Consider the following 23,983-nt stretch of genomic DNA (forward strand, 5'->3'; position numbering starts at 1 on the left):
ATCCTCTTCATTCTGCTCATCTTCAGTCACATTATGCTCTTCATCTTCATTCTGCTCATCTTCAATCTCATTATGCTCTTGTCATCCTCTTCATTCTGCTCATCTTCTATCTCATTATGCTCTTCGTCATCCTCTTCATTCTGCTCATCTTCAGTCACATTATGCTCTTCATCTTCATTCTGCTCATCTTCAATCTCATTATGCTCTTCGTCATCCTCTTCATTCTGCTCATCTTCAGTCACATTATGCTCTTCATCTTCATTCTGCTCATCTTCTATCTCATTATGCTCTTCATCATCCTCTTCATTCTGCTCATCTTCTATCTCATTATGCTCTTCGTCATCCTCTTCATTCTGCTCATCTTCAGTCTCATTATGCTCTTCATCCTCTTCATTCTGCTCATCTTCAATCTCATTATGCTCTTGTCATCCTCTTCATTCTGCTCATCTTCAGTCTCATTATGCTCTTCATCCTCTTCATTCTGCTCATCTTCAATCTCATTATGCTCTTGTCATCCTCTTCACTCTGCTCATCTTCTATCTCATTATGCTCTTCGTCATCCTCTTCATTCTGCTCATCTTCAGTCTCATTATGCTTTTCATCCTCTTCATTCTGCTCATCTTCAATCTCATTATGCTCTTCGTCATCCTCTTCATTCTGCTCATCTTCAGTCTCATTATGCTCTTCGTCATCCTCTTCATTCTGCTCATCTTCAGTCTCATTATGCTCTTCATCCTCTTCATTCTGCTCATCTTCTATCTCATTATGCTCTTCGTCATCCTCTTCATTCTGCTCATCTTCAGTCTCATTATGCTCTTCGTCATCCTCTTCATTCTGCTCATCTTCAGTCTCATTATGCTCTTCGTCATCCTCTTCATTCTGCTCATCTTCAATCTCATTATGCTCTTGTCATCCTCTTCACTCTGCTCATCTTCTATCTCATTATGCTCTTCGTCATCCTCTTCATTCTGCTCATCTTCAGTCTCATTATGCTTTTCATCCTCTTCATTCTGCTCATCTTCAATATTATGCTCTTCGTCATCCTCTTCATTCTGCTCATCTTCAGTCTCATTATGCTCTTCGTCATCCTCTTCATTCTGCTCATCTTCAGTCTCATTATGCTCTTCATCCTCTTCATTCTGCTCATCTTCTATTTCATTATGCTCTTCGTCATCCTCTTCATTCTGCTCATCTTCAGTCTCATTATGCTCTTCGTCATCCTCTTCATTCTGCTCATCTTCAGTCTCATTATGCTCTTCATCCTCTTCATTCTGCTCATCTTCTATCTCATTATGCTCTTCGTCATCCTCTTCATTCTGCTCATCTTCAGTCTCATTATGCTCTTCGTCATCCTCTTCATTCTGCTCATCTTCAGTCTCATTATGCTCTTCATCCTCTTCATTCTGCTCATCTTCTATCTCATTATGCTCTTCGTCATCCTCTTCATTCTGCTCATCTTCAGTCTCATTATGCTCTTCGTCATCCTCTTCATTCTGCTCATCTTCAGTCTCATTATGCTCTTCATCCTCTTCATTCTGCTCATCTTCTATCTCATTATGCTCTTCGTCATCCTCTTCATTCTGCTCATCTTCAGTCTCATTATGCTCTTCGTCATCCTCTTCATTCTGCTCATCTTCAGTCTCATTATGCTCTTCATCCTCTTCATTCTGCTCATCTTCAATCTCATTATGCTCTTGTCATCCTCTTCACTCTGCTCATCTTCTATCTCATTATGCTCTTCGTCATCCTCTTCATTCTGCTCATCTTCAGTCTCATTATGCTTTTCATCCTCTTCATTCTGCTCATCTTCAATCTCATTATGCTCTTCGTCATCCTCTTCATTCTGCTCATCTTCAGTCTCATTATGCTCTTCGTCATCCTCTTCATTCTGCTCATCTTCAGTCTCATTATGCTCTTCATCCTCTTCATTCTGCTCATCTTCTATCTCATTATGCTCTTCGTCATCCTCTTCATTCTGCTCATCTTCAGTCTCATTATGCTCTTCGTCATCCTCTTCATTCTGCTCATCTTCAGTCTCATTATGCTCTTCATCCTCTTCATTCTGCTCATCTTCTATCTCATTATGCTCTTCGTCATCCTCTTCATTCTGCTCATCTTCAGTCTCATTATGCTCTTCGTCATCCTCTTCATTCTGCTCATCTTCAGTCTCATTATGCTCTTCATCCTCTTCATTCTGCTCATCTTCTATCTCATTATGCTCTTCGTCATCCTCTTCATTCTGCTCATCTTCAGTCTCATTATGCTCTTCGTCATCCTCTTCATTCTGCTCATCTTCAGTCTCATTATGCTCTTCATCCTCTTCATTCTGCTCATCTTCTATCTCATTATGCTCTTCGTCATCCTCTTCATTCTGCTCATCTTCAGTCTCATTATGCTCTTCGTCATCCTCTTCATTCTGCTCATCTTCAGTCTCATTATGCTCTTCGTCATCCTCTTCATTCTGCATCTTCCATATTTTTATCATCCTCTTCTTCCTCCATATCACTACCCTCTATTTCATTATTGTTCTTTTTCTTCTTCCTCATCCTGTTTCTTCTTTTCTTTGTTCAAAGTGGGTTCAAGATACATCCCCGTCACATAGAAATTGTAAACATTTATCATTTCTAGTACAAGATTTTATATAACATCAGGTGGAATACTAACCCCACATCAGTCTCGAGTAACGTGTGTTGATCATCACTCTGAAAAATGAACTGAAGACCTTCCTGGAATAAGGATGTAACCAACAAAACTATAATCCATGTTTCAGGAGAAAGGACAATAATTTCATTAGGCCTATATCTACTAGCACAACCATTTGACTAATCAAGGATACAAGTTTATTCAACTCTTGAATGCAATGCTTTAAAATTACTTTTTTTCACCTGAATCACGTATTTCAATAATTTGCTGTTACATCCTTTTTCCGGGGAGGTCTTCAATTTAGGATGAACCTTCCACATGTGTGCTTAAGAGAAATATGTACTTTTCTTTATTTTTCAGTTACTTTGTCTGGTAAGAAGGATTCAGCAAAACAAAGACGACGACGTAAAGATAAAGGTGAACTGCCAGAGGGTGCTGACAATGAAAAAGACTCTGATACTGAAATAAGTGAGATGGAAACGAACGAGGATGGCACAACAAAAGTGAGTAGCCCTCATATACTGTGTGATTGTCAGGTACAAAGGTGGCTCAACTCAGAGCATTTCTTTACATTAATAAGAATGTGAATACTGTCACGGTATGTTTGATGTAACGTAGCCTCACTACACCAGTGTTTAAGTAAGGAAACTTTGAAAACCAAATGAATTCGGAAAAAGGAAAAATCCAAAAATTACAATACCTCCCTTTATTATAATTATCTCTTAAATATAATTAGCAGCAAACCTTCAACAATTAATAACAAGAATATTCCCTTTAATTATAATCTTTCTCTTAACACGTTCGCCGCCGACTGTATTGTTGCAAACTCTATCCCCAGGAGCCGATTAGTTTTTTGTGTTTATTTATCATGTAATAGTGTCTATGAATAATTTTTAGCCTCATATACAATTTTCAAGTACAGACAATGTTTGAAATCTTGATGACACATTTACGCGTCACCAGCACCATGTTAATAATTCCATTGTCAGTGCCGTTTACGCGTCACACTTATTTTTGTTTTTACGTGACCATATATTGAAATATTGTTAGAGAAAAACAAATTAGGCCTATCTTACTTCATTTGTGGTGGATTCCGAAGCAGGGATCGACACACAATCCAGGTTGACCAAGGCAATCAGGACAGTAGAATGTTGATTCTTTTCTTCTGCCATTCTCGTAACACACTTTGCAGCGTTTCCTCATTTTTTTTTTTTTTTTTTTTTTTTTTTTTTTTTTTTTTTTGCCTTTCTCATTAGCGCGTTGTTTTACAGACAGGTGTTTCACAGCTGGTGATGCCAGTTTGATTATTGGACTGGTGAGTGTTTCATACAATAGCAAATAGTCTGAAATCATATAGGTAACGAAATCCTACTCCTTGTTGTGTACCGAGAATGCAAATTATGTGCGTTCAGTAACATTATTTGGAAGAGGTGGATGCCAATTTTTTTATACCATCGAACTGTTTTTCTTTCACATGGGTAATACGAAAGCATTTGATCTTGCCAACCGACACCTGACATGTGGTTATTATACTTTTCAATTGCATGCAGCTTTTGTAGTTTTTGCCCTCTTTTATTTACTGTTTGAACAATACTGACTTCAAATTCAGTAGAGATAACATCCTGCCTAAGGTTTTTCCGTGGTTTTCCTAAGGCGCTAAGACAAATGTCGGGATGAGCCCTAAAAGAAATGGGCCACAGACCTGCACTCATCTCCCCATCAATCTCCCTAATTACTCTAAATTAATTAACAATTACATCTCTCCCCCCTCTTCGTAACTGAGCCATCATATGGCCAAATGGCTGGTCTCAAAATTGAGACGATTCAACAAGGCTCATGACAACAATCACCTCCTACATAATAGCCGAATTGGCTAGTCTCTTATATATGAGATAACTCATCCTGCCTAAGGTATTCCGTGGTTTTCCTAAGGCGTAAGACAAATGTCGGGATGAGCCCTATAAGAAATGGGCCACGGACCTATATGCCCTTCCCCATATATATATATATATATATATATATATATATATAAACGACGTATGCCCTAGTTCAGAACCTATAAATTGTCTATTAAATATACGAGGTCACTCAAATAGTCGCAATTTGAAAGGACAGGGACCTCTAAAATTCCAGATTTAGATTTCACGGCACTTCTTCCGACGGCCTTCACATGCTTTGTCATCGAACAACAGATGACAGCATCTCGCCAGCCATCTCCTCCTCGCCCCGTTCCGTGATCACTTGATCAAATCTCAGTCCCCCTCGCGTATGTGGTACCTGAGAGGTTACGTCCAATTTCGGCTTCCCCTTCAAAATTTTCTAGAGCTCCTTCAGTGGAGCAGCATAACCCAGAGTGAGACTAGTGGCCAACAGGCTTGGAGCTCACATCTTAGTTTTGTACAGCCCCCAACCCGTTGCAAGGACACGTTGCGTACCTTTTAAATTTGTCCTCCCAATTCTCTTTCGATTTTTCGAGTCGAGATAAATAAGACGTCGAAATATCCACATTTTGAACTAGAGTGGCAACTGGAGTAGTACTTGAATTATTAGATGTTTCAAAATCAGTTTCACTTTCACTATCACTCTCACTTTCACTTTGGCTTTCATTTGGATTGAAATCACTGTCACTGTCCGAATCAGGCATTGAAGTATTCACTAGACGCGCAATTTCGTCATCCTTGCAAGTTTATCTGGCGCACTTTTACGATTTTTTGCATTTGAAGGACCTGGAGGCGTCTCAAAATTATCATCTAATTTGTCATCCATGATTCCTCTACTTAAATGAGCGGAAGGTAATAACCAAGAATGATAATAAGTAGCAGTACCCTTCCAGTAAGTAATACTACATAACAATACAGGATAACCAAAATACTGAAGGAATAATGCACGGGAAAGCAAGAAAACAACTATGACGTGCATACGCGTCATTGGCATATGTGACATGTATACGCGTCAAGTGGCATTCAGCGTGTTAAATAGAATTAACAGGAAACTTCCAATAATAAGTAACAAGAATATCTCCCTATATTATAATATTTCTCTTAAATAGAATAAACAGCAAACTTTCAGAAAAATAAATAACCAAATTATTTCATTCAGCGGCAGCCCCTTTTTACATATCTGTTAAAATCTGCTAACCCACACATAACCCATCTCACAATCACAATCTCCAAGTTTCCGGTGTATACTTATCACATAGCAAAGGTCAAGTTTCGGGTGGTTGATCTCCCCAACTGAGTTGATTCTGCCTTCTTAATGACCCGTATCAGGCCAAGTGCTCAACTGACATCTCGTTCCAACTGTGATCTCCACGACCATCCCCTTCCCCTCGAGCATTTAAATAGGAGGTGGAAGTGGATCGACGCATGCGCACCGAAATAGTTAAAGTTTGATACACCGGAAACCGTTTTATAATAGTACATTATGCAACGAGCCTATAAGGTAATTAAGAAGTGAGTATCGATATTTATGAAACGAGCGCAAGCGAGTTTCATAATTTTCATACGAGCTTCTTAATTACCATTATAGGCGAGTTTCATACGACTTTTTATGCTCGACCATATTTCTAACTTGATATTATTAATTTTTGAGCAATGTCCCGTATGTTGTGAGATGTGCGCAGACGCGAAAGTATTGATTTTTTCCGAGGAACAGATGTCCACATTGACCTTGCTAGGCCATAAGAACCTACAGAGATAACATTGAAATTAAATTAGACATTGAAAAACGAGATGACAAATTGAATTTATTTGAATATTATTTACAATTAACGCTAATTATTATAGTAACAGAACATAACCTTCTGCGACAGCATTGGATTTCCAGCCTCCGTGACTTTTCGCTAATTCTCTTTCGATTGCATATCCGAGAATAATCGATACTTGCGGTTTTATAACGGTAGAAAGCTGACCTGTCATTGGCTGAACAGTTGTAACCTGAGTCGTCATTGGCTCAAAGACCTGACCTTTAATGAGTAGGTGTACTTTAATGACATGCATTAAAGATCTGCTACCAGGTGTATAATTACTACATTTCGGCATGGTCGAGCATAAAGATACATATGAATCAGTCGGAACTAAAAGGAACTAAGTCACTTTTCACAACTTTTCAGGAGAAGCAAAAAAATACCACTAATAACACAAATGTATATATTTTTATGTTATAGAAGACAAAAGAATATTTAAAAGTCTTTGTTCCTTCTTCCACCGTTCGATGCGCATGACATTTGTTGTTCAAATTGTTGCATAACCCAAAATTGTATATTTTGACGTAGTTCTTTTTAGCTCCGACCGATTCATATAGAGGAAAGATAGCCAAATTTTCATTCTGTGGGATTACAATATTAAAGAGCCAAACATACCGTGACAATACTGTATGAATACTAAGAATGGTTTGTATGACTCACAGGAACCTCCAGCAGCTAGCTCTGTACTCTCAGATGACGGCATATTCAAAGTAACAGTTGGTCCATCACCAGCAGCATCGTCTTCCCAACAAGCTACAGAAAACACTTCAGTTGGGGGACAGCAAGCATTCATGCCTTCTCCAAGAATGAACTGCGGACTGGCTGTGAAACATGGCGTCCTCTACCTGTACGGAGGGCTGGTGGAAGATGGTGATAAACAGTTCACATTGTCAGACTTCTATTCCTTAGGTAGAAATATATTTTGTGTTGCATTAAGATGAGAAAGAGTTTAGACTGGAAATGTACAATGCTTATAAATTACACAGGATGGAAGGTGTTCAATAATAGTTCTTTCAAGGGACGAATCCTGAGTTTATTATGAATGGAAAAGTCTTCTATTATTCTGTTCCTTTGTCCTTAGAATATCGAGAAATAAATATTTACATGATAAAATTTGATGTCCACACCTGTGGAGTAATGGTTAGCGCATCTGGCCGCGAAACCAGGTGGCCCGGATTCGATTCCCAGTCGGGGCAAGTTACCTGGTTGAGGTTTTTTCCGGGGTTTTCCCTCAACCCAATATGAGGAAATGCTGGGTAACTTTCGGTGATGGACCCCGGACTCATTTCACCGGCATTATCACCTTCATCTCATTCAGATGCTAAATAACCTAAGCTGTTGATAAAGCGTCGTAAAATAACCTACTGAAAAAAAATCACTAAACATTTGGTAAATTTGTTATATAAACAATTTTCGTGTGTTGATTGGAACTATTGGTAATTTACCTTAGTTAATGACTATTTTCGACTTGATGTTGGCCATCTTCAGATTTCTAGTGACCTTGGTTGTTTCCGGTTTCTTCTTTTGGTGCTTTGTGGTAGGTGCATTTATGAGCAGTTTGTTATGAGAAACCGGAAACAAGCAAGAGCTTCACTAGAAATTTGAAGATGGCCGACATCAAGCAGAAATTTGTAATTAATCAAGGTAAATTACCATCAGCATGCCTCAACAGAGGTAAACGATCATCCAGTCAGTACAGACGTAGTGTGTGATCAGCACTACAATAAATTGATAAATGAAACATTATGTCCCTAAAAATTAGTGTTTGAGAGAAATTAAATATAATCTACAGATTTGTGCTTTCAATTCAAACTATTTCTAACAAAAGTTTCGGTTGAATAATTTCAAGGAAAAATTGTTCTGGGGCCGGGTATCGATCCCGGGACCCTTCGCTTAGTGCGCGAATGCTCTACCGACTGAGCTACCCCAGGAACTATACACGACACCGTCACAATTTTTCCTTTATATCCACACAACTCAAATGAGCTGACAAGACGCCAGAACTCAACTGTGAGTGCACACAAATACTGTGTGACTTAAATTGTGGCTTTCTGTTAGCGTACCTCCAGTAACGAATGTATTATCCAAATCTGGCTTTCAGGTAGTAGCTCCCTGTAAAGCAGGTTTGAACAATTTTTCCTTGAAATTATTCAAACCTGCTTTACAGGGAGCTACTACCTGAAAGCCAGATTTGCATAAAAGTTTTAGTGTTTGAAAAAGCTGCAAGAACAAATTGGCCTCAAAGGCTTAAAATTCTTAATGTTGAAGAGGAGAATTGTTTTTAAAAACTTTATATTTCACTTCTAGATCTGCACAAAATGGATGAATGGAAGACACTGATTCCAAACGACCAAGCAAGTCAGGAATGGCTGGACTCCAGCAGCAGTTCAGAAGGAAGTGGAGAGGACTCAGGATCTGAAAGCGACAGTGAGGATGAAAGTGACAAGGACGACACCAAGATGGAAGTTGATTAACACATCAGGAAATTAAACTTGTACAATTCTTCAGTCTAATAATGTTATTCACATCTATGAAAAATATATCTTTATAAAATACTCAATACGATCAATTCTATGTATTTACATAATTTCTATTGCATTGTACCATAGTCATTCATCATAATGAACTTCAAGGCCACACCAACACTTTCCTTTTCCTCACCAATGAACCAGTGGTCATTCATCAGTAAACCATAATTAAAAGTAACAGTTACTTTAAATTGCTCCACCTCTACTATGCAAGACAGATGCATGGCCAAGTCATGACATGTGTTAAATTACACTCAAACCTTCTGTAATTCAGTCAAAGCTCCGTACAATATAAACTGATATAACGATAAACCCTGTTGCAACGATAAAATTTATTGCTTCAGAATATGTATGATAAGAACTTTCTTGTGTTAAATTTTAACTTACCTGTTAACATGTTTCGACCTATTTTGGATCATCTTCAGAACTGGTCGTTGTTGGTCTTGGCGCCTCTTGTTTCCTGTGAGGGCGCGTTTGTAGTGTAGAGTCAAAGAGTGTATGTGTTTTGAAATTGAGTTGTGTGTTGAGAATATCGTTGGGGTGTGTTTTCGTGTGTCTGTATATTTCATATTGTTCTAGTGTGTTGAGTTTCTGGCTTTTTGGTTGGATGTGCAGTATTTCCATGTCTGTGTTGATGTCTCTGTAGGTGTGGTTGGCATTTGTGATGTGTTCTGCATATGTGGAGGTGTTTTGTAATTTTGTTATGGCTGTGATGTGTTCTTTGTAACGTGTTTGAAATGATCTGTCTGTCTGTCTGTCTGTCCTATGTAGAAGTTGTTGCAGGTGTTACATTTGAGTTTGTATACGCTTGTGTGGTTGTATTTGTTTGTTTGTGTGTTGAGATGTTTTTGTAGAGTGTTATTTGTTCTGTATACGATCACAAAACACCTCCACAAATGCCAACCACACCTACAGAGACATCAACGCAGACATGGAAATACTGCACATCCAACCAAAAAGCCAGAAACTCAACACACTAGAACAATATGAAATATACAGACACACGAAAACACACCCCAACGATATTCTCAACACACAACTCAATTTCAAAACACACACACTCTTTGACTCTACACTACGAACGCACCCACACAGGAAACAAGAGGCGCCAGACCAACAACGACCAGTTCTGAAGATGACCCAAAATAGGTCGAAACGTGTTAACAAGGTACGTTAAAATTTAACACAAGAAAGTTCTTATCATACATATTCCGAAGTGATACAGTGTTAAAAGTTGTGTAATCAAGATGTAAAATTTATTGGTCCCAGCAATATTTTTCATATTTTAAATATCGTCATTGTTCCTGCAATAACTCCTATGTGCAAAATATAAAATTTTTCAGTAGGAAGAAAAAACACATTTTATTCATCCTATGGCAGCCGTACATAGGAGACTGTGAATTCTTACATTTTCGAAACAAAGAAATATAATAATAATAATTTATTTATTTATTTAATCTGGCAGAGCTAAGGCCAGTAGGCCTTCTCTTCCGCCCAGCAGACTTTAATTCTAATTGAATACAATTGCTTACATAGTTATTACATTAATATCTAGATCATAAAACAACATGAAAGTAAATAATGAAAATTGGATAACTAATGTTAGTGTGACAATAATAAACATTGGTAAGAAATAGTTATAATAATAATAATAATAATAATAATAATAATAATAATAATAATAATATAATTACATATAGGAGATTTTATTATTTGCTGTATCACTATTTAAGCTATTTAATAGAGTAAAAATCTGAAAATCGATAAATATGTCACTTAGGAGTTATTGCAGGAACAACGACGATATACTTTATTCATTATTACGATTATCAAATTTTGGAAAAACCACGATAGAATGATAAAAACATTATATATATTTTTTAAATTTAGCCTAAATGGTTTACATGTTCAGTACTGTTTAATTTTTCACTTGGTATAGTTCTCTTAAAGATGTTATTTCGTTTACTTTTTTTTCATACTTTTGTTGACTCATCTTGGCTTTCTGTGCAAGGAATGTGTTACAATTCAATTCTACTGCAGTTAAAAAAAAAACATTCCTACTACATTCTTTCTGAGAACGTCTGTGTGTGTGTGTGTGTGTGTGTGTATGTGTGTTTTTTTTTTTAATGCCTACCCACTTCACTTTGCGTAATTCGAGTTCTGTATAGATTGCAGGACTGTGACCCATTTTCAAGTTGCACACCACTTCGGTGGGCCATGTTACGCATGATGTGTATCTGTGAAGAGTTATGTGGTGTACTAGGGTGAGTGTATGTTAAGTGTTGTGTAAGTGTATTGTAGGAAATGGGTGAGGATGGTGATGGCGAGGAAGGGAGAAGGGAAAACCTAGTGCCGGCACAGCCTACTCCTGTCGAATAGCACCAAGGGGGCCGCCAGGCTTAACGTCCCCATCCAACGGACGAATCACTATCAACAGTGACATAGCCTTCCCTTCATATGCACTGCGGAGAGATTTGAGATTTAACCCAGACATATTGGTGCACAATCTAGTGATCAGAAGTTGTGCACCGCCATCTCTCCTAGTTCCGAGGTAGAAATTTTACAAGAAAATTTCTAACCCCGCCAGGAATCGAACCCGGACCGGCTAGTCTGAAGACAGACATGCTACCACAGAGTTAACTCAGAATATAAATTTGAGCAAAATTTCATAATCCCTCAATACAACAATAAACCTAAACATCATATTTCTACTCCCCAGAAAATTGTTGTATCGAGGTTTGACTGCATTCATACTTTAAATATACTGCTAGTGACGTGAAGTTGCTGACCAAATTTTGAAGTCTGAAGTTTAGTTATTTGAAAGAATTAAATAGCTGTACTTTCAATATCTGTACAATGTGTGTGTGTATGTGTGTGTGTGGGTGGGGGGGGGCGAAGAGGGGGAACTAATAAGTAAAAACTGATTAGTTTTGGAAGCCCAATGAAGACCCCCTCTATTGGCATCACTCCCGCCAGTCTACATTATTAAGGGAAGACTGAAATACATCTTGATGACACAACTTTTAACACTGTATCACTTCGGAATATGTATTGTATGACTTTCTCGTGTTAAATTCTATTGTACCTGGTTTTCATGTTTCAACCTGTTATTGGTCTTCTTCAGAACTGGTCGTTGCTGGTCTTGGCACCACACCCTAATGAAATTCTCAACACACAACTCAATTTCAGAACACACACACTCTTTGACTCCACATTACACTACACAATAACACCCCCACAGGAAACAAAACAAGATGCGCCAAGACCAGCAACGACCAGGAGCCTGTTTCACAATGTTTACAAGCTTTGAAAATTGTAAACTTTGCTTGTAAATTGTAAACTTCTGTTTCACAATCTTTGTTTGTAATGTTGAACTTTACAAAGGAAATCAAATCTTTACAAATTAAATTTTGCTCACTTTACAAGTATTCTGTTTCACAATGAAGGGTAATTTTACAAACGTGTAAACTTTACTTGTAAAATTAGCACATTTTCTACAATATCTCTGAGACGTGTAAAGTTTGATATTGCAACAAATCATGAATAAATACAATAAAGAAATACTTATTAAATTAATTTTTGAGTAACTGGATAATATTAAGAATTAAACTAACGCAGTTTTGATGTTATTAAGGAGTTCTAATGACTCAGACGAAGATATTGAATTTAGGCCTAATCAAACGAAGACGTATACATAAAATTCTTTGGTCAAGAATTAATAACACGTTCATATCATTGTATGAATTTAGTGAAAGGTTTCGAATGAGTCCCGCGCTATAGTTCAGAATACCGCGTAAGTATTTATATACGAAGACTATATTTAATAAATACTCGCACTTAAAAAAGAAGTTGCCTGCACCAAAAATAAATAATTCAATAATGCAATAACGTCACTACTTATGAGGTATTCTGAAGTCGTTTCGAGTCCTATTTTGCTGGAATCTCTCCTACAAGATATGGGACATCATATCCAACATCCAAAAGGGAAAAGTGACGCCCTAACCTCAAAGCGAGAATTGTATTGTTTTGCATTGGTTGCATAGTAGCTGTCAGTGCATTAGCAGATAAGCACGGAATTTCTAAGATGCCAGTGTGCAAAAGTGCCTACAGGGTAGTTGAAGTTGTTAAGACTTAAATTCGGGGCAGGTTTTTGATTACCAAAGTGTTATTTACTATAGCGCAGAATTTTTATGCTGCTGCTGGGATCACTAATGTTTGTGAGGTTATGGATGCAACATTAATAAATAATACTGATGGATCAACACAAAAAATGAACCTGATTTTGTTGTTAGACATTGTAATTATTTTATAAATTGCATATTTGTACGTGGACTAAATCTGTTATTTACTTATTTGACTGAATTTGGGGCTAACTTTGGTCATTTAAGTAACAGACGTATTGCATAGACAAATAACACGTATTGGTATACTCGACCAATCACATCACATGAAATTCCATTGTCGCCAATATATAAAAATCTAAATACTTTTAATTTTCTTTAACAACACTTTATATTTTCTGTTGGTGTAATATGAATCAGCAAGCTTAGAATAATCTATTTTAGTACAAAATATAAACATATGTATCGATAGTAGTAAAAATACAGCGACTTTAGCTCTGCCCCTTAGCGATTTTTGTAAACTGTCGTTGGCGATATTGTGTAACCAATAATGCGTATTTGTAAATTTCTTTAGCTGATTTTGTAAAGTTCGTCAAACTTTACAAACTAATAAGATAGCATTGTGAAACACAATTGAAGGGTACACGGGAAAAACGATCAAGGTCCATCAAAAATCGAAATTGAGTTAATAATGCTATCTTATAGTGCAAAGGAAGTACTATCGTGTGGTCTAGCTACTAATAAGAAATAATCGTTCTTGACATTCCACTACGTCAATTTCTATTAAATACACACATAAAGTATTAAGTGCTTAAACTTTAAAATTCGTTTTTCTCGAAACTTTCTATCTAAAATGGACCTTGATCGTTATTCCCGTGTACCCTTCAATTTACAAGCATTTGTAATCTTTTACTTGTTATTTGTAATTGTTAATTTGTAAGGATTGTGAAACAGGCCCCAGTTCTGAAGAAGACCAATAACAGGTCGAAACATGTAAACCAGATACGATAAATTTAACACGAGAAAGTCATACAATACATATCCCGAAGAAGACTGAAACTAAAGTGAAAGCCTATTTTCCCAAATTCTAACAAACGGAAGTTTAATGAACCTGAAATTAAGACTGCTTTTCAAACTGAATAATCTTTTGATGCTTGCTTTTCACATGTTTGTTTAAGGTACTTCTAACAGTGAAGGCCATGTCACACTCTGAACAGGGATAAGGCTTATCACCAGAGTGTGTTCGCATGTGAACTTGCAAACCGTGGTTAAACGATTTACCACAGACTGTACACGTATGGCGCTTGATTGTACCAGCATGCCATTTCCGATGGGCATAGAGATTCCGTTTTGCATTAAACGTTTTACTACACTGATCACAGCTATAAGGCCGAGCTCCTGTATGATGATTCATGTGAGCTGACAAAGTACTCCGACGTAGGAATCCCTCACCGCACACCAAACACTTGAATGGACGTTCACCGCCATGTTGTTTTGCGTGTTGATTCAGATTCCCCAGACTACTGTAACTCTTACCACAGACATCACATTTATGGGGCTTCTCCCCTGAGTGAGATCTCGCATGAACTTTCCTATCAGAATCCTTCGTAAAACCTTTCCCACATATTGTGCACTTAAAAGGATATTGTCCTTCATGCCTCGATGAAACATGAACTTTGAGCTGTGTCACAAGGGCGAAGCGTTTGCTGCATTGGCTACACTGGAACGGTAAGTCTCCGGAGCATACACGAATGTGAGCGACAAGATTTGAACTAGAACTGAAACGTTTTCCACAGTGCTGACACACAAAAGGGCGTTCCCCAGTATGAGTTCTCATATGAACATGCAGCGAGTTACGACACATGAAACCTTTTCCGCACTGTTGACACGACAGACGATAACGGCCTTCGTGTTTACGTAAGTGATCGTCTAGGGAATATCGCTGTATGAAGAGCTTCCCGCATATCTCACACTGGAAACGGTACTCGCCACTATGGAGTAGTAAGTGGTTTTCTAATGCATGTAGAAGAGTAAAACCCTTACCGCAGCGATCACAATAAAAGCTAAACTGCTTTGTGTGATGTTGTTGATGATGCTTCTGCAAGTATTCTTTACTAGCGAACGATTTAGTGCATACATCACACTGATATTTAGAATTAGGAGACACTTCAATTTCAACCTGAGTTTCGCATGAAACAGAACTTTCACTAACATTACCTGAATCTGCTTTCTCCTTATCTGAAGTAGCGTCATGATTTTCATTTTCCGTTTCTATCTTTTCGTCAAAATCTGCAGAGGATATTTTCTCCTCACAGATCGTATCTTTCACCTCACTACCAGCAGAGTTATCAATATCTTTATCTAAACTCTCTATCTGTGTATGCTCAGGAGGATTGTCAGGTACACTTTTAGGCAAAGATATATCAGCATTATCCTCGGGTTCTTCTACAATTTTTTCAGTGATGTCATTACCAACTTTCCAGTTTTCAAGAGCTTTTAGTGAGATAAGCCTAGTTTCGAATAGCTGTATTAAATCCTGTTTTACAGCCGCTAATTTCGTCTCTAAACAATCTACAGTATCAATGAGACTTAGACACCGCCTGCATATGAATTCGTTATGGAGTTTGAGGATCTGAGTATGGCCATCGGTCACTACTTGCGCTAATTTTGTTACCACAGGAATGTGAGAAGCTGATGTTACAGGTGAATCTCCTCGCATGTGGATGAACTGGTTGTCTGAGGCCTGTCCACTAGCTGACATACTGCATACTAGACATCTAGCAGGCTCTTCTTCTCGAAAGACTGTGCTCTTGATTTCTTCTATGGAAATCTGTAATAAGGAAATAATTTTATCAGCACGTTATGAAACCTTGCAAGAATAAGTGGAATTTATGACTATCAGTGGCGTAGCATGAAATTTTGAGCAGGGGAAGCTAACTCAAATTGTCTTCCACGTACATATGAAATAACGTATTGGAAAAATACTGGGTGTTCATTTCAAAGTGTGTCATGACGTCACTGTTGATGAGTCAGCGATTTGAAGCGAGTTTCAGCTTTTGTGTCGGAGAAGTTGCCTATTAATCAAGGCGTTCAATCTGAACTTGAGAACATGTGCGGTATGACTTGAACGTCATAGCAACAGATGGCGGTCTGTACGGTCTGTGTGCTACCATAACCTCTTTCGAACTGAGTTTTGCGCGGCCAAGTCGTACGCAGGGTATTTGTTATCATCGGTTGCGTACGGCAACATTCCACAACACAAATCAAATGCTCCGTGTCCATGTTGACCGTCCAAGTTAATGTCAACAAATATGTAAGTAATCGTCTTAACCCTCTCCCCATATCCCGACAGTAAGAAAAAACTCATCTCAGTACATGTTTCGAAACAGTTCACATTCCTGCCACTACCGGCGTTACCGTACTTATCGGTAAGTACTCTTCTGAATGAACGCCGTACTTGCTAGGCAACTTCTCTGGCACATAAGTAAGACACCTCTGCGGAAGTGTAGGAAGACTGAATTCTCTAGGCTCATCGATTAGCCACATGACGGCATACAGCGAGCCATGACACATTTTGAACTGAATACCCAGTATAGTCTTAAAGTAAATAGTAGTCAATGTCAAGTCAGCAGTCCGAAGATTGATTGGAACCTCGTAAGTAACACCAACAAGTCATCACCTCAAATGTCTTGGTTGTGTCCTTCACTGACAGCAAGGGAGTCGGTCGTTTGTTTTTTAAATCACACTTTTGTTCATAAGTCAGTCTTAACAATGGAATTGTCCTAAAAATTCAAGTAAATTAGTGTCAGCAACAGTTATTTCACTCATTATTTATTATATCAGCCACAATGCACACTAATACTTCAACTAAACACAACTCACGAAAGGGATAACTCGGAAACTAAATTCTTTTCCATGTTAAAGCTAGCTTCTTGCGAGCCTTGCAACCAGGGTAGTTTGTTAGAAAGAGACGGAAAATCTGCGGGGTGGGTTACACAGAAAAATGAGGGGATTGGAAGCTGACGTGTGCAGGCTTCATGTTTACTGCTGCATCACAAATCATCCTGAGCTGCCGCATCACAATATTTAACGCGTAAATAAAAATTGTATTAAAATTAATAAATAATTTTGTTCATAAACTGCAGGTTATGAAATTATTATTAACTGGGGAAGCTGAGCTTTTTAGCTTACATTGACGCTACGCCACTGATGACTATACTGTTTTCGCTGTAAGAAAAATCCTAATGTAAACATAAGCACGTGGCTGTCATACCCGTGATTGGCTCCCAGTCGAAACACTCACATGACGCAGGAAAATATAGTTCGTATTTGGAAACCACAATCTTGTATTATTTGAAAATAAAAAATTGAATTCTAGTCGTTAAATATGATGAAACATTTAACTTCACTCATATGTAAAACGTTATGTAAAAGAAAAGCTACATTTATATTTTGTTATGTACTATGAATGCGGATGAATACCAACAGTAATACCGAGGTAGTCTGTTCTTGTAACAAGCTGGCGTCACTTGAGCTCGTAGTTGTTCACGTAAGCACGTGGTACAGAAGTATGGCTTCTACATCCTCAACTGTCCATTGTGAAGACATAAAACTTAAAAATAATTTAATTGCAGTAATTATAAAATAAAAGAGCATTTGACTCTGTCAATAGACATGTTATTTGGCAAACCTTAAAGGAGTAGGCCTATGGCATTCCACTAAAAATTATTAATATTATTAAAGACATGTACCAAGGTTCCAAAGCACAGATAATACATGAAGGTAATCTCTCAGAACCTTTAGAAACGAAATCTGGAGTAAGACAAGGGTGTATTTTCTCCCCAACATTGTTTCTGATGGTGTTAGATAGAACTATGAGAAGGGTTATAGGAAAAAGGAAAAGAGGAATTCAATGGGATATTAACAATCGTCTGGAAGACTTTGACTTTGCAGATGATATATGTTTGCTAGCACAGAGATTTAGGGATATGGAAGCTGAAGTTGAGAAATTACAAGAGGAAGTAGAAAATGTTGGACTGAAGATAAGCTAAACTCCTCTAAGACAAAACAGATGAGGGTAAATTGTAATAATAAAAATAAATTGACAGTAAATGATATAGAAATAGAAGAAGTGGATACTTTTCTATACCTGGGAAGTGTGGTTACAAAAACAGGTGGAGCGGAAGAAGATGTGAAAAGACGTATTCAGATAGCAAATGGAGCATTTGTACAGCTATATCCAATACAGCGGAATAACAACATCTCATTGAAGACAAAGCTCAGACTGTTTAACACAAATGTAAAATCAGTCCTCCTCTATGGTTGTGAAATATGGAAAATTACGGATGTAATAAATAAAAAGACACAGATGTTCGTCAACAGATGTCTGAGACGTATTCTAAATATAAGATGGCTGGAAATAATAGCAAATGAAGAACTGTGGAGAAGAACTAACCAATCACAAATATGTTATCAAATAAAACAAAGAAAATGGAATTGGATAGGCCACATGCTGAGAAAGCCAGAAGGAGCTATTGAGAAGCAGTGGCGTAGCGTGAAATTTTGAGCAGGGGAAGCTAACTCAAGTTGTCTTTCATGTACATATGAGAAAACGTATTACAAAAATATAGTCTTAAAATAAATAGTAGTCAATGTCAAGTCAGCAGTCCGAAGATTGGTTGGAACCTCGTAAGTAACACCAATAAGGCATGACCTCAAGTGGTAAAATATGATTTCATGGTTTACAAATATCTATAAGAAATAGACACGGCCATTTATCTTTTAAATCGCACTTTTGTTCGTAAGTCAGTCTTGATAATAGAATTGTCCTAAAAATTCAAGTAAATTGGTGTCAGGAACTGTTATTTCGCTCATTATTTATTATATGTATCAGCCGCAATGCACACTAACCTTCACCTGAACACAACTCACGAAAGAAACTTTCAACATAAAAGCTAGCTTCTTCTGTGCCTTGCGACCAGGGTAGGTTAGTTAGAAAGGGATGGAAAATCTGTGGAGTGGATTACACAGAAGAATGAGTGAAAGAAACCAGTCTGCTTGGAAGCTGGTGTGTGCAGGCTTCTTGTTTACTGCTGCATCACAAATCATCCTGAGCTGCCGCATCACAATATTTAACGCATAAATATAAACTCTATTAAAATTAATAAATAATTTTGTTCATAAACTGCAGGTTTATTATGAAATTATTATTAACTGGGGAAGCTGAGCTTTTTAGCTTATATTGACGCTACGCCACTGTTGAGAAGACTGCAATTGATTGGAATCCACAAGGAGTAAGGAAGAGAGGACGGCCTAGAAAAACATGGAAACGATCAATAAAGGAGGAAGTAGAGAGATGTGGGAAAAGCTGGAAAGAGGTGAAACGGATGGCTGGCGACAGAGTACACTTTACTGGAGGAACTTTACTGCTGCCGTATGTTCCACCTAGGAACAACAGGATACAAGAAGAAGAAGAGTTATAAAATAAGTGTTTCCTAAGCAAACGAATGCATAGTAGTGAGGTTAGGCCTACTTGACGAGTAACGGGAAATGTTTAACATGAAACAGAATGTACAACAGTAGGCAGGAACACGTACTGAGAATCTATGGCGCCAAACAGCGGCCAATGAAGCCTCACTTCAGTCACGTGCTATTGTTTATATTAGGATTTTTCTTACAGCGAAAAGATTGTAGTATTAGAGCAGACTTTCTTGTGTAAGCCATCATCATTCCACAATTTCATCGTCTGCAGGGAGTGGTTACTGTACCTGCCTCTGAACTGAAGTAACCCAGGCAGAATTGGTGAATTCTTAAGCCAAGATAGAAAGTCTGAAGATAGCACTTTCTTAGTAACTTTGAGCATTTTATAATCATTTAATTCTTTATCATCTTATAAATGTCATTTCCCTTTGCAGTTTATTTTCTTTAACTACGATTTAAAAGATAAACGAAAATTAAATCGGAAAACGTATTATTTGTCTTTCTTGTGTTAAATTTTATATTACCTTGTTAACATGTTTCAGCCTGCTATCGGCCATTCTCAGAACTGGTTGTTGCTGGTCTTGGCGCCTTTTGTTTAGTTTCCTGTGGGGGTGTGTTTGTGTAGTGTAATGTGGAGGCGCCAAGACCAGCAACAACCAGTTCTGACGATGGTCAATAGCAGACTGAAACATGTTAACAAAGTAATATAAAATTTAACACAAGAAAGACAAATAATACGTTTTCCGAAGTGATATAGTGTTAAAAGTTGTGTAATAAAGATGTGTAATGAAAATTAAATCATTTATTGCAGAGTTGGCTTTAGCAAGCAACAAGGGTACAACTGGACAAGTGACGCAATCTACTTACGGCTTTTAAGGAACCCGGATGTTCATTGCCGCCCTCATATAAGCCTGCCATTGGTCCCTATCCTGAGCAAGATTAATCCAATCCCTACAATCATATTCCACCTCCCTCAAATCCATTTTAATATTATTCTCCCATCTACGTCTCGATCTCCCCAAAGGTATTTTTCCCTCCAGTCTTCCCTCTATATGCATTTCTGGATTTGCCCATACATACTACATGCCCTGCCCATCTCAAATGTCTGGATTTTATGTTCCTAATTATGTCAGGTGAAGAATACAATGTATGCAGTTCTGCATTGTGTAACTTTCTCCATTCTCCTGTAATTTCACCCTTCTTAGCCCCAAATATTTTCCTAAGCACCTAATTCTCAAACACCTTTAACCTCTGTTCCTCTCTCAAAGTGAGAGTCCAAGTTTCACAGCCATACAGAACAACCGGTAATATAATTGTTTTATAAATTCTTTCAGATTTTTTGACAGCAGACTGGATGATAAAAGCTTCTCAACCGAATAATAATACGCATTTCCCATATTTATTCTGCGTTTAATTTCCTCCTGAGTAAAAAAGGTAAGGTAAAGGTATCCCCGTAACATGCCATGAAGGCACTTGGGGGGCATGGAGGTAGAGCCCCATGCTTTCCATGACCTCGGCACTAGAATGAGGTGGTGTGGTCGGCACCACGCTCTGACCGCCTTTTACCCCCGGGAAAGACCCGGTACTCAATTTTATAGGAGGCTGAGTGAACCTCGGGGCCGTTCTGAAAGTTTGGCAACGAGAAAAAATCCTGTCACCACCTGGGATCGAACCCCGGACCTTCCAGTCCGTAGCCAGCTGCTCTACCAACTGAGCTACCCGGCCGCCAATTTCCTCCTCAGTATTAAGCTTATTTATATTTGCTACTGTTGCTCCAAGATATTTAAATTTTTCCACCTCTTCAAAGGATAAATTTCCAATTTTTATATTTCCATTTCGTACAATATTCTGATCATGAGACATAAACATATATTTTGTCTTTTCTGGATTTACTTCCAAACTTTACTTTACTTGAAATTATAGTCCCATCGCTCTAATTTCTGGCAGTCAGTCTCTTTGCAGGTCGGCTACATTTAAACGCATGCGTCTTGTGATTCCCTGAGGAAGACAATATTCATTTCTTAAGGCTCGATAAATACTTAATATAATCGCCCGCCATTTTGGCTCTTTCGTTGGCGTTCGCAGAAAGCACACGAAGACGTTATTTGCCGCTCAATTATTTGCTGAATTACAGTGCGTTTGATTTATTATCATAGGAGCTACTACATGATAATGTTTAACGGTGTGGCAAATAGATTCCTCATATGGTAGCTCGGCAACGAAAGAACAAAAATGGCGAACGATACTACCTACCTAGACTTTATAGAGCCTTCACTTCCTAAGACATACCGTAAGCAAAGAGGAGGAGTCATGCTGGGAATAACAGCGACGCGACTATAGTAGTGACTATTTGAATTAAATAATAAGTAGACCTAAGTTGTTAAATGTGTGGGTAGATGCTTGAAATACGTAACTAATTAAAACATTATGAATCCCAGGAAAGCATTGCATTCCAAAGAGAAACAGAATATACCATACCTCGCTCTCTGTCATCTCTTCTTCAGTCTCTTCCACGATGATGTCACTCTCTCCAGCAACACTTGATGACTCCTGGTTGCTGTTTTCTTTGCCGTCCGCCTCAGCACAATCTATCTGCAGTTCCTGGGCATCACCATCTGCACACAACTGCATTCCCTCTCCCACTGAGCCACAGTTTGGCAGACAATTGACAGTCGACCTCTGCTGCTGCAGCTGTGAGTTGAACATGGTCTGGCCGTTATGATTCAAGCTGTTAGACCCCTCCATCGACATCTGACAACAGCCGCTATTGGAAGACACGGAGCTCTGAAGATTCACAGAGTTCTCGTTCACAGTTTTGATATCCGTCTGCAGACAACTTTCCATGACGTCACAAGGTATTCCACTGTCTAAGCCACACCTGCCGTGCTCCTGGAAGTGTGACAACACAGGCAGCTGTCCCGGAGAAATGGCATAGGATTTGTTGATGTCGGCCAAGTTGTTCTGAGGCAGGCTGTGATGTTTGGAAGTTGTGAAGTGTTGCTGGAAACGAGCAGTATTATGAGAGCTATCGCTCCCCATGTGGAGTATTAAAGACGCTTGAGAATAAAGTGATTCTTCATGTAGTTCTCCTGAAGAACTGTACATCGTGGAATGGGTGGGATAGCCGTTTTGTTCCTGTTGCTTTTGTGGTACCGCTGTCGAAGCATGCTCTACCGACTGTCCATTTTGTTGTATCTTCTGAAGGTTACAGTACTTCATCCCTTGCTCCTTATTTTGCTCCAAGCAAGCTGATTTCATCTGATTATTACTAGAACAATGACTAATTTGCTTATTTGTACCAGGATTATGATTCTGTGCATGATCAAAGCATGATTCTGTTATGTTGGAATCTGAAGAATGCTTCATATCAGTTTGTTCTTGCAGTAGCATGTTTAACTGTGACACTGAGCACGACGGAAACTGTTCATTGCACTTATAATTATTCTGAGATGAATTTTGATTTTGTTGATTTCCATAACTTAACATCGCTTGATTACAAAACCAAGCTTGAGAATCTAAACTGTTGTTCTTACACTGGGCGTTCGTTAAATCTTTATTAACAGATCTATACGCTTCGGTAGAAAGAGGAGAACACATTCCGACACTATCTGGTACAGTAATTCTATTACCACAACAAGTATGAGACAAACTCTGACCACTACAGGACATACCTTTATCGCTATACTGGGTTCTAATATTCCTGTCACTATCCACTTGTTGCAAAGCATTACTCATTGCATTCGACACACGCGTATCAGAAATCCAGGGTTCTACATGGCTGTAACTGTTAAAACTTGTTGAAGTAAAAGTATTTTGTGACGTATAACTCGTCTGTGTACTGAATACTCCGTTATACAGAGACTGTCCTTGGCTAGAGAGCAAAGGATTGAACACTGGCGACTGTTGCAGCCCTCTGTGGAAAAAGTGACCCCCCGAGCCACCATTATTATTAGGCAGTGTGCATGCAGTAGGAGCGACGCTTGTAGATATTCCTGAATCTGATCCTGCACCATACGGTGAAGAATAAATCTGAGGTCTTTCCATTCCTTGTGAACTATTTACATTTTGCAAATTTTGCAACTGTGATCGACTGGATTGTGAGTAAGATCTGCCGTAATTACTGCCTACTATACAGCCTGAACAAGAGTCCTTGTGAGACATAACATGTGGTAGCTGAAACATAAAAAATAATTCGTGTGAACTACTACACAATTACATTCTGCTATACAAGTATTAATTAAGGTTATACATAACCTACCTCACTTGTTCCATAGCCACACGATTGACAGTGATAATGCGCGGTAGTACAAATACAAGTACTGTAGCCACATACAGTTTCTCGATAAAAACAGAAACCTTTAATTTTTGCGGTGTGTTGTTGATAATTTGAGTGCTTTTCTGCCGATTGTTTATCTGATGTTTCCATTTTTTAAGCCACTTCGCTCTAGTTTGCAACTTCAAATTGC

General features: G+C 38.3%; 2 protein-coding genes and 1 non-coding gene across 4 annotated transcripts in view; 1 reads left to right on the forward strand and 2 right to left on the reverse strand.

Annotated features, from left to right (window-relative positions):
- Nucleotides 1-8,957, forward strand: part of LOC138713197 (kelch domain-containing protein 4) — a 26,408-nt gene extending 17,451 nt beyond the window's left edge. Inside the window, exons 7-9 of the mRNA XM_069845097.1 lie at nucleotides 3,004-3,146; nucleotides 7,051-7,297; nucleotides 8,696-8,957. Of these exons, the coding sequence (XP_069701198.1) occupies nucleotides 3,004-3,146; nucleotides 7,051-7,297; nucleotides 8,696-8,862 (557 nt within the window). The 3' untranslated portion in view covers nucleotides 8,863-8,957. The remainder of the gene's footprint in view (nucleotides 1-3,003; nucleotides 3,147-7,050; nucleotides 7,298-8,695) is intronic.
- On the reverse strand, nucleotides 8,247-8,319 carry TRNAS-ACU (transfer RNA serine (anticodon ACU)). Its single transcript has one exon. It is a non-coding gene; the product is annotated as a tRNA-Ser (tRNA).
- LOC138713196 (uncharacterized) lies at nucleotides 8,746-23,983 on the reverse strand. 2 transcript variants are annotated; one of them, XR_011335796.1, is made up of 4 exons: nucleotides 23,776-23,983; nucleotides 21,996-23,690; nucleotides 11,496-15,867; nucleotides 8,746-11,456 (listed from the first exon to the last, which is right to left on the reverse strand). XR_011335796.1 is itself a non-coding variant. In XM_069845096.1 (3 exons), the coding sequence occupies exons 1-3, from the start codon at nucleotides 23,941-23,943 to the stop codon at nucleotides 14,155-14,157; spliced, it is 3,576 nt and encodes a 1,191-aa protein (XP_069701197.1). In that variant the 5' UTR covers nucleotides 23,944-23,983; the 3' UTR covers nucleotides 8,746-14,154. The 2 variants fall into 2 exon arrangements, 1 of the variants encoding a protein (XP_069701197.1); XM_069845096.1 differs by having other exon boundaries at nucleotides 8,746-15,867.

The sequence above is a fragment of the Periplaneta americana genome, chromosome 14, assembly GCF_040183065.1.
Source record: "Periplaneta americana isolate PAMFEO1 chromosome 14, P.americana_PAMFEO1_priV1, whole genome shotgun sequence".
Lineage (NCBI taxonomy): Eukaryota > Metazoa > Arthropoda > Insecta > Blattodea > Blattidae > Periplaneta > Periplaneta americana.